Source organism: Chaetura pelagica, unplaced genomic scaffold (genome assembly GCF_000747805.2).
Source record: "Chaetura pelagica isolate M959 unplaced genomic scaffold, ChaPel_1.0 scaffold21, whole genome shotgun sequence".
In the NCBI taxonomy this organism is placed as follows: domain Eukaryota; kingdom Metazoa; phylum Chordata; class Aves; order Apodiformes; family Apodidae; genus Chaetura; species Chaetura pelagica.
The window spans coordinates 589123-600369 of NW_009952251.1; the positions used below are offsets into that span (position 1 = coordinate 589123).

Consider the following 11247-nt stretch of genomic DNA (forward strand, 5'->3'; position numbering starts at 1 on the left):
GTAGGGAAATCAAAGAAATCAGAAGATTCTAAGCAATTAATTGAACACAAGTATTTAGCAAAAGCTACATGTAGCAACCTGAAAGATAGACTTAAGAACACACAGCTTGCCTCAGGTTTTCCTCCTTTTTCTCTGTCCACTAAAGGCACATAAACTAAAGCAAGAGGATAATGTAAAAATACACAGGTTAAAATCACTTAATTTAGAACTCACTCCTTACAATTTGCTCACTCAAGTAAGAACAGATCCACTGACTTCCCTGAGTTACTCAGCATGCATGATCCATTAGGACTTGATACTTTCTGTAAGATGACAAGCTCTCTAGCTAGTGCAGCACAATGTCTAGCTTTTAAATTGCCTATATGGATAATCACACTCTACTCTTGTGCTAAGGTATTAATGGCCTCAAAGTTAATTACACGTTTATGCATTTTACCAGACTGGCTGTCACTGCAACATTGTAACATCACACCCACTAACTCTTCCTCCAAAAAGTTAAGAAAGGCATTATTAACATATATACTGTCTAAATCGTTATCTATAAAACTCTATGGCAAGTCCAGATCTTGGCTGCAGTAGGAGTGATTGGGTGAAATAAGCAGGATATACTTTGCTGTTAGCACATGTCTTTATAATGAACATAATATGAAAGTAAATACAGCATCTGAACTGACTGCTCATTGATAGACTATCTCAGCCAGTGTGTTGTATTTCAGCTATACATGCTCTTTATTAATAATAAGAAAACACTTCCATAAAAGAAATATGTAACTTTAAAATTACTTACAAATGCTCAGGGAATAAATTTTTACAATTACAATCCCCAATTCCATTACCACAAATACTCTTATGTGCAAAACAAGAGTAGCCTTATTCTCAAATCCTATTAGAATATGTAAGAAAAGTTACTTTTGGTTACTAATATGCATTGTCTTTGCCTATGCAGGTTCTCAGAATATGTACTTTAGCAAATAGAATACATTTTTAAGCATACTACATAATTAAAGTAGAGAGAAAGACAAACCAAGTCAAGAAAGAAATCTCCCAATGGATCATTTGACTTGATCACAGAGGCATTCCTTCTTTTGATATCAGAGAGCATATATTGAACATTTTAAATATGTATAAAATAAGCTACAATTACTTTTGTTTCCTGTGAAGTATGAAAACATTCTATGTTGTGTTCAAAGACCAAAATTACCATATCCTCTTAAACACAGTAATGGCACTTACCTTTCTCTCAGCTACTTACATCTTAGCCCAGAAGTCAGACAGCACTGTCAGAGAAGTCCAGTAGTTTTACAGCACTTAAAAGTTGACTTCAAGACACAGTTCTAGAGGTTTTGCTTTTAAATGAATGCTGTTCAAACCAAATGTTTGGCAAAGACACAGATCAAAGTATCAGGTAATTGTCTGAGCAGCCGAAACAAAGAACACTAATTAATTAGTCATAAATATAAACATCCTGAATTATTAAACATAAAACTTATTTTATCTTTCTTTCAAAGCAATTTTTTATTATGGTTGGAGTGCAATATTTCTAAATTGAGGGTTCTTTACTAAGCATCTTCCAGTTGCTGAGAAACAATGTTGCTATAGAGACTGAAAATTAGGTGAAAGCTGGCACAATGCAGAAACTACTGTTGCACCAACACAGTCCTAAAAAATACTAAGTCCTAGCAGCAATGTCCTAGAATAAGAACTGTTCAGACCAACCTTAAAGCTTACACACTCTTCAGTACAACCAAATGCTAAGGTTTATGTAGAATATATATACAATTTGTAAGACACACACATTTATCTTAAAGCACTTTTTCATAAATTTTTCAACAGTTACTCTGACACCCAGGTAGCAGGATTCATCAGTGCTATGAATACCTTGCATACATAGCATTACTCAGTAACCTGAGAGAAAATGTGTACCAGAAATTAATTATTACTTATAGAAAACCCAAACTTAGTGATACTAAGTCTATCACAGTTAAAACTGTAACCAACTTTTTTTTACTGTATTTTTGCTTTCCTGTTATTTTTACTCTTTGTTTCTCTTCTAAGCAAAAGAAAAGGAAAACAAACTTTTGCATTCTATTATGCATCTACAAGGGAAGAAGGCCTGCAGGCCACTATGCAAATCTAATTAGAGTAACTTAGGATACAAGAGACATCTGAGACATTTGGTTTGCCTTTCTCCACCCAACCCCTGTGAATAAATTATTTGCCTGTGGTTTTCAGGTAGTGACTGGGAAGTCTAGTAAACCTGCTTATATTTCCTTCTTATTAACAACTGTGCAGTGCTGGTGCTTAAATCAATTTAAACTACAGTTTCCACAGGTAGAATAAAATAATTAAGGGTAAAAGACTGCCAAATCATATTCCATATAGAAAAAAACAAATGTAAATATACATTAGAGATCTTGTCACTAAGGAGATGTATGCACTTCAATTTTTGTGTTAAAAATCAATTTTGCTGGAGAATATAAATTCTCACACAAGTACTGTGTTTCTTTACCTTTGAATCAGGAATTTGTAGTTACAGAACTGCTACTCTGTGACAATCTTGCTCAAAATCGTCATAATACAAATATTTTAGATATTTAACAAAGCTTTTGGAACACTTTATTGGTCTGAATAAGTTGTTGGATGTAAAGAGAATTCTAGATTCATTAAAGTCAGTAGAAATTTTGCTTTGGTGTCCAGATTAAGAATGTTACATTCTCACTGTTTTTGAAATAGTTTTCTGCATGCATATTTCCAGGTTTCTGATCAGGAAGATACCATAAAATCTATGACACTGTTTAACTTTTCCTTGTAGTATGCTCTTTGAGCAATGGAAACATAGTTTTAGTATATGAATTTTCAGCATTTTCTCCTCCAGACAACTCCAGCTAACGTGAGTCAGTAAGCAAGGTTTCCATCTCTGTAAAAAAATCAAAAAGCACATATTTTTGCCAGCCTCCTAAAATACTTACACATGCAAGGAGACAAGAAGGGCTTCTTCAGGCATTTTAAAAAATTAAGTAATTATAAACTTGGTGTGTCATTAATAAACAAAGCAAAACAGCTTAATAATTTATAATGTAGGAATCTCTAAAAAGATCTTTCATCTGTTGTAATTGGAAGAAGTGGCAGATATGACTGCCACTTACCAAGACGGCCTTCTATAGCTATAATTTCTTTTTAGCCTACTGTCTTTGGGTGTCTCAGTCTTCTAAGTGGCACATAGACTAAAGACACTGAATGAACTGTTTGCTACTGTAACAAACAGAAAAGCAAGAAGCTAAGAGTTCCAGTTTACAGTATTTTTTTCTCTGTTAGAGATTCAACTTGTTACTTCTAGATAGTACAGAATAATAAAATAAACAACAGCTTCAAAAACATGGTAGGACATATGGTGAAAGTGCTTTTCTAGTAATAGTTACTTGGGTTAAAAAGATGTTCTATATACTAAGAATCTAAGATAAAATGTGTCATGCTAAATGCATTGTTTATGCCCAGCTTTTATATTCATGATAGGTGATTGACATAATAGAAGCTTAACAAAACAAGGTTGCTAACACACAGGCCCTCCTATCACCATTCCCAAGTCATGCTCAGGATAGAACAGACCAGCACTTGTTCCTTATATTCCTTCCTAAAGGATTTTGTATCCATTTTAAATGAAAGACACAAAATAAGAATCTACTACTTAAATGCTCACTTAAAACTTCATCTTCTCTTTCAGGGGGATAAAACTCACCTGGATGGAAATACTCGTTACTAGTGACTTTATCACCTTTATATGGACGCATTTCTTTTATTTCCTTTAGCGCAACAAGCTTTTCCTGAATGGGGGGGAAAAAAAAGAAAAAAAAAAGTCGGAATATCACCCATTCTTTTAATCCACTTTAATTTCTAGCACAAATTTAAAATATGTTACATTAAAATGATCCTTTACATGTCATTTTAATCACTGAAGATCACAAAATCTGATTGAAGCTAGAATGTAGAGTTTGGGACTGGTCTTTTTAGTATTTTAGTATTTAGTCAAATTAAATTACTTTTGTCTCCCCAGCTGAAAAGATGTTAATGATGAAATTACTGCCCACTGGTTTTATATTTTCTGAAAAATCCCTAATGCCAGTAAAATCTGATCTTCATTCATGCAGACTCTCAGCCACAAGGATCCTGAAAGACATGTCTCGTGGCATAGAACTACTCTGAACACCACACAAGCAAAGTCAACATCAGCAGCATAGAATGTAGAAACATTACATTAAAGCTACTATTTGTTTTGAACAATGCCTGCAGAACCTGGAAGTGCAAATTCTACACTTACATAGGTAAACATATTTTCCCTTCTTTTTGGGCAACAGAACTGTCATCTGATCATTTCAATACAGAAACACTACTTTACACTTGGAAATACCTGGTATTTATCATGCATAAGTACATGTGTGAAGTTTATTGGTCTAACATTTGGAGTAAAGGTCTCAGTATTCAAAGCTATATTGCAACGTACCCATAGGTGGCAGAATGGGCATACTATTAGATACAAGAAATCGTCACCTGTATCAACTCATGGGCTAAGCATCCCAGAGCTTCTTGGGTCATCTCATTCGTTTCTAATGTTGTTATGACTTCCCAGTTACCATTCTGGAACTTCACTGGCATAGAGAAGACAATTCCTTCAGGCACGCAATATTGACCTAAAGAAGGGTGAATGAACAACCCAAATATATGATTTCTGATTACAAAATACATGGTCACCTGTGTCAAGATTAAATCTTACAGACCTGCACAAGTCTGCAACTGTAAGATCTTACTATAAACAGAGATTGTATTTTTCAGTGTACAGTTCAAAGACTAAAGAGTTCCCCATTTACTCTAGCTTTGTATTTTAATTAGCCATACACGAATCATATTATAGGTTGGGCTGGAAGGGAGCCTGGAGCTTTCAAGGTCAGTTTGTTCAGCACCCCCCTGCAGTGAGCAGAGACATCTTCAACTATATTAGGTTGTCCAACTTGACCTTGAATGTTTCCAGAGATGGGGCTTCTACCACCTCTCTAGGCAACTTGTTCCAGTGTTTCACCACCCTCACCGTAAAATATTTCTTTTTTATCTCTAGTCTGAATCTACTCTAATTTAGTTTAAAGCCATTACCTCTTGTCCTATCACTTACAGGGCCTGCCAAAAGGATTGTTCCCATCTTTCTTATAGTCCTCCTTTAAGTATTGAGAGGCCACTATAAGGTCTCCCCAGAGCCTTCTCTTCTCTAGGCTGAAAAGCCCCAACTCTCTTAGCCTTTCCTCACAGCAGAGGTGCTCCATTACTGTGATCATTTTTGTGGCCCTTGTCTGGACCCACTCCAAGAAGTCTATGTCTTTCCTGTGATATAACACAATTGCTGTAACAATTTTATATCTTAAAAAGGGGGAACAAGTATTTTTTTTTAATTTCATACAAGGCTTAAATGGGTATTGTGAAATGTTCCATTTATTTGTTCACATAGCTGCACAAGAACATGGTTTTCTACCTTTAGGGTCTAAGAACTATAAAGAGTCCTTGCACAATGTACATACATCAGAAAAGCATTTAAACTAAAAGACTAAGAGATGACCTGCAACAACATGATATTAACCTAAGAGATGTTTATAAGAAGTGATTATCAAATCACAACACACGGAAAGTAAAATTGCTTAGATTTTGAGGTCCTTATGCTGAAAAAAACCTCTCAGCTTCCCATTATGTCATGACTTGGTATACAAGTTTGTATTAAATGAAAAATCTTGATTAAAAAAATAGTATTATATATACTGGGGAAATCTACAAGAGAATATGTGAAGTAAAACTACATTTACCTTTAGTAAGTACTCCCACAGAAACAATCTCCCCAGGAGGAGAGCCATGATACCAGTATCTCAGTACAGTGGCTATTGCATGAGCAGGCAACATTCCTACACAATGACTGAGCCGGGAACCCAATGAACTCTGTTCAGATAGAAGTTCTGAATGGATCCATTCGCTAACAACAAAAGGAAAAGAGATTTTAAAAAACCCCAAACAACTGAGATAACTGCAGTAAGAGTAGTTTTTTAGGGCAAAAATAGAGTATAAAATTATTCAAACTTCATTGCTGAAGGCAAGGCACTGAAAGACAGAAAAAAACAAGGTCTAACAAAAAAATACTCAAAAGATAACAAGAAGCACTATACGTATCTATGAAAGTTAGGTCATTTACTCAAGTAATAACCATTATTATTATTATTATTATTATTATTATTATTATTATTAATCTACTGCCCTCTGACTGTACTCATCCTTTCTCTGCTACTTCTCTTTCCACAAGAAGCTAAACAGTTGCCAGATATCTTTTTTTCATCTGTTAACAAACAGTCTATTTTGGGAAACGGACAACATAGGTGTGCTCAGACTTATGTTCAACGGAATTCAGGTACTTCAAGATGCAGATATATGTTTACTATTATTTCAAAGCCTGCTCATGCATACTAGATATCTAAGTCACTATCTGGATTTCCATTACTTCTTATAGGCCGCTCACAATATGATAGGAGATGAACACACTTAATATGAAGGAAAACAGTTACAAAGTTGGCAGGAGAGTCAGAACTATATAACCCTAGGAACTACTCATCTTCTTTTACAGACTGAGTACTTCAACTTGAGTTTTCCTATATGTACAGTGATAGTCAGTAAAGAAAAATCTTGAAATCAAAAACCTCACTTGGTGTTTATAAAACAGTTCAGATAAACATGGATTAAAAGAAGTTCTTTAGTTTTACTTTAAAAAATTAGTCTGCACTGACCTATCATAAATCACATTCAACAAAGGATATGGAAAATTAGGTGGACCCCAAATAGCACCATCATATCCATAAAGTTTTGCATGTGACAAATCAATGTAGTTACAGCCAGTAATATTGCCCCAAACAATCACATCTTTAACTCCTGTAACAGAGAAAAATACACAGATTAATGAAAAGACAGACAAATACTTTCACAATGTAGGCCAGAATAGATGACCTCTTTCAATGTTAATTATTCTTCAATAACTGTTCTGCCTTGATATTAGAAATTATTTGATGTGAAAAATACAACAAGGTTCTCCATAATATATAAAACCTTATCACAAGCTGAAAAAAGGAACTTTGATTTATATTATGCTATTGTACATAACAGACAAAAACAAGTAAATACTTAGCTGTTAAAAATCAAAACAAATCATATTGGAAACACAGAGCAATGTTTCTTTTAAAATTCTGTATATGCAAATATGAAATGCTGAACAGTAAAAATAATTACAAAAAAATAAACTACCTGATTTGGTACAGAAGGAATTTCTCAAATAACCTGCTGATACGCTAGTCAGCCTATTTACTTACTTTTCTATTTTATTAGGCTGTAAAATATCTAGACTTGTCATTGGTGACCAGTTCCCAGCCCTGCAATATCGAAAGAATCCTGATGCTGAGCACGCTGTTGTAGCACTCCTTGCTTACGCAGCACAGAACTGTGCAAATATAACGAAGCTGCAGCAATTGACCTGAGAAAGCAAGCTAATTAACCTAGAAATAATAACACAATGCAGTTCTTCTATACTCTCATTATCTGCACAGCAGTATGTTGTCATGTTTATTCAGAGCTAGTTTGTGTGTTTCCAAAATACCAACGCACTGCAGAGTGTAAATGTAATCTTGAAATCCTACCTCCAGATTCATGACACAGCTCAGTCCTTCTTAGTATATTTCCAACAAGAAATACACACCAGAATGGCAGGGCTGTGTCCAATTGACCTCCATGGGATCAGGTACAAATCCAGATAGTGGTAAGCACAGAGAATTATAGGACCTGCTAGTCACACCCTAGCCTTCTGTACAGCCACGCAACTCAGTGGGTGTACTGCTGTACTTGCATTTCTGCATACACATCGATTGTGTTCTGTGATTAAATGCGTACTTTCAAAGATGTCCATCCACTGAGTGCCCCAAATGCTACGAGAACACACAAATATTCACCTGCTACACTCATATTCAGCTTCCTGGCCAGCATGGCTTTAGCTGCACTTTCCCAGGATGATGAAACAGCAATGACATTTTCAGGCTTAATGGATGGCCCATACACCATAATCATCATCGCCTTAAGGTTTACAAAGGTTTTTCCTGATGAAATTACTCTGACCTCACTCTTGGCATTCTTCTCAATCAGAGGACCATACACTTGGCAGATCTCACTCACTTCTCTGATGTAGTTCTCAAGGGACTGGACTTCATGGTTTAATAGGACATCATCAAGAACAATTATAATATCAGCTTGAATAAAAGCCTTGTCTAGTTCAGTGTGCTCTGAAATACTGCGGAGGAGTGGGAATGCCATGTCTTCAGCTTCCATTACAATACCACAAAGAATGTCCTTAAACTGGGGAGTGTCAAGCAAATGGATACTGATTTCTGTGGTCATCCCAAACACTTCTCCATTTGCCAATAAAGGGATCAGCTGATACGAGATTGGAGCTGAGGCACTGATAAGAAAAGGATATAGACAGATTACAATTACTGACTAACAACTGCTTATTTGGAAGTATTACATAAAAAAACACAAATATCTTTCTTTTGTATTTGATTATGTTTAAATAGACCATTAGCTTGGATCCTTTATTGCTCTGTCATTTTAATAGGTTAAAAATTAAAACAGTTCTGTTGTCCTTTCATTTGAAGATTTTTCCATCTTATACATTTCATTCCATACTGTCACTTAAAAAAGGGTGTCTTTAAAGAAATACAATTTTTTAACATGCTCTGTTAGGACCACCAGAACTACAGAAATTTCTAAAGCTAGAACTGCTACAGATTTTTTAGTTACTTAAATAGCTCCAAAAACATTGAATGCAAGATAGTTACACTATGAAATTCCTAGCTTATTTTGTAAATACTTGCTTTTCCCTAAGGTGATCTGAAGTCTAAATGTTACCTGTTCACATCCCTCACTAACACTGGTGCAGAACGTAACAAAAGTAGAAATTTCTAAAGTAGATACTGAATGCTCGTACTGTGGCACACAGAACCAAATTCCAATCAATTCCAGTCAATTACTGGGGTTTGTGTACAGCTTCAGATGGCTACACTTGCTATATATAATAGGAAAAAGTGCATTCTTCTGAAGCTGAGTGAAACCTCCTAGATATTATTTTTACTCTCACCTGGTGATCCAGATCTGCAAAGGCTTGATAAGTCTTTTAACTTCCTCCTCTTCTTTTGCAATTTCAATATGCGCCCGCAGGTTCTCCTCAGCAATGCGTAACATTTCCTCACTTAACATTGTTGACTTGACACCATAATAGTGCTAAGAACAAAAAGGATGATCTCTAATCGAAACGCAGCAAGGTTAACATTAGAAAGGACAGCTTTATTTCACACTTGAAGAAGGAACAAAGAACAACGTCATAAGAAAATGTAAAATACAGATTTACAGTATTAAAGGCAGCTCATTACCTGAGCATATTCCAGAAAATCATCCAGTCCTCCCATAAGCATACCCTTCCCTCCACGGCACAAGAGTTCTCTCCAAATGATAGGAGACTGTCGGTGTTCCCATTCATTCTTTTCACAAATGTCATGAAGCCACTGCTAACATAAACATCCCCACCAAAAAGTTTTCATTTTCACATTTGATAACACTCAAATGCTACAGCTATAAATATTCTTCTTATTTCCTCCCAATACATAACTACAAGGCGCTTCACATCTTTTGCACCAGTGTGCACAAAATGGCGGAATAATACAAAGCAAGGCATGGTGATACACTGTGATACCTCAGCAAAACATCTGCTTGATGTTACTGCTGTAATTTTGCTCAATAGCCTTAAAATGTAAGATGTAATAATCATCATAGTACTGTCCACCTCATTAGCAATACTGCTTTTTTTTTCAGTTTCTTATAGACATGGCAACATCTCTACAGCTAAAGTATTCAGGAAAGCCCATCCACATTGTAAACAAATATGTGAGATTTATTTTTGTATTTCCATTGGAATTCAAAGCCCTTGAATGCCAGAAATGCTCTTGACACACAACTCTGAGGGCATATGCAATCACAGTGTGCAAAGATGTACACGCTGAGAAGCCTTTTATAGATAATTAAAAAATTAATAAACTCGAACTTCTGAAAAAACACAGCCTTAGGCTGGCTGTCATTTTGTGCCCATTTCCTGTGGTAAGACTCCAGAGAATGCCAGTCTCTCACAATATTCCAACTTTTCCTCTGGCTATCTCTCATAGCTAAAGCTGCTTCTGCAGCACCTCTACCCACTTATCAAAATACTAATACAGAACAAGAAGAGACATACTGAGATAGCTTGTCTGAAGACAAAGAGACAGGCCTAGAGAGTGCTGGCTCTTCAGCCTGGAAAAGAGAAGGCTCCAGGGAGATCTTATAGTGGCCTTCAGGTACCTGAAAGGTCCTACAGGAAAACTGAGGAGGGGCTTTTCACCAGAGAGGACAGTGACAGGACAAGGGGTAATGGTTTTAAAGTGAGAGAGGGTAGATTTATTTCAGACAGCAGGAAGAAATTCTTCACCATGAGGGTAGTAAGGTGCTGTAACAGGTTGCCTAGGGACTTTGTGGAAGCCCCCTGCTCATAGCAGGGAGGTTGGAACCCGCTGATTTCTAAGGTCCCTTCAAACTTTAACCATTCTATGATTCTACACTACAGGTAAGCACATTCCTTGCTCTGTAGAGCAATGGAACACCTACCAACGACTTCACTAACGATCCCTTACCTCCCATTCGTCAGGGTGCTGGGTAATCTTGTGAACCCTGAAGTCTGGCAAGTTAGTCTGGAGATAGTCTGCCAGAAGTTCCGCTTTGGCATAGTAGGGGCAGTCTGCCTTACCTGTGAATACATCACCACAGAAGGAAGATTTTGTCACACTGACTGATAACGGCTTAACAGGCCAAAAAGTTTTCCAATTGCTCCAACACGAAGTCTTACGTAACAAGCATCCCGTGAGTCCCCAGAAAGTAACAGGACAAGTATAAGAGACAACCAAGAGAGGCTCGTTTGGAGGTGAGGCAGTCTCTGCAGCCAGCGCTTAAGGGGCTGAGGAGGTCACCGCAAAGGGAGCGCAGCAGAGAGGCACAAACTCCCCGGCGGGATGAGAAGGCTGACGGGGAAGGGGCTGAGGCAGCGCCCCGCAGCCTTCCAGGGGGACTGAAGGAACGAGCTCGGGACCCCCCCGGGCGCCTCACCCG

The 11247-nt window shown here is 36.8% G+C and overlaps 1 protein-coding gene across 1 annotated transcript; it reads right to left on the minus strand.

Moving 5' to 3' along the window:
• Nucleotides 1-1897: 1897 nt before the first annotated feature.
• Nucleotides 1898-10998, minus strand: MDH1B (malate dehydrogenase 1B, NAD (soluble)). The gene is made up of 10 exons (XM_010007377.1): nucleotides 10988-10998; nucleotides 10776-10926; nucleotides 9489-9623; nucleotides 9197-9339; nucleotides 8016-8518; nucleotides 6807-6948; nucleotides 5841-6004; nucleotides 4546-4685; nucleotides 3737-3821; nucleotides 1898-1905 (listed from the first exon to the last, which is right to left on the minus strand). The coding sequence occupies exons 1-10, from the start codon at nucleotides 10996-10998 to the stop codon at nucleotides 1898-1900; spliced, it is 1482 nt and encodes a 493-aa protein (XP_010005679.1).
• Between the last annotated feature and the right edge of the window lie 249 nt (nucleotides 10999-11247).

What these genes read in the sequence shown, in the direction of transcription:
- MDH1B (XM_010007377.1), bottom strand. An exon ending in TTGAATGTGATTTATGATAG is followed by an intron (nt 6,005 to 6,806) that starts GTCAGTGCAGAC and finishes TTTTGTTGTTAG; the next exon opens with CGAATGGATCCATTCAGAAC. An exon ending in TGTGGGAGTACTTACTAAAG is followed by an intron (nt 4,686 to 5,840) that starts GTAAATGTAGTT and finishes ACCCTTCTTTAG; the next exon opens with GTCAATATTGCGTGCCTGAA.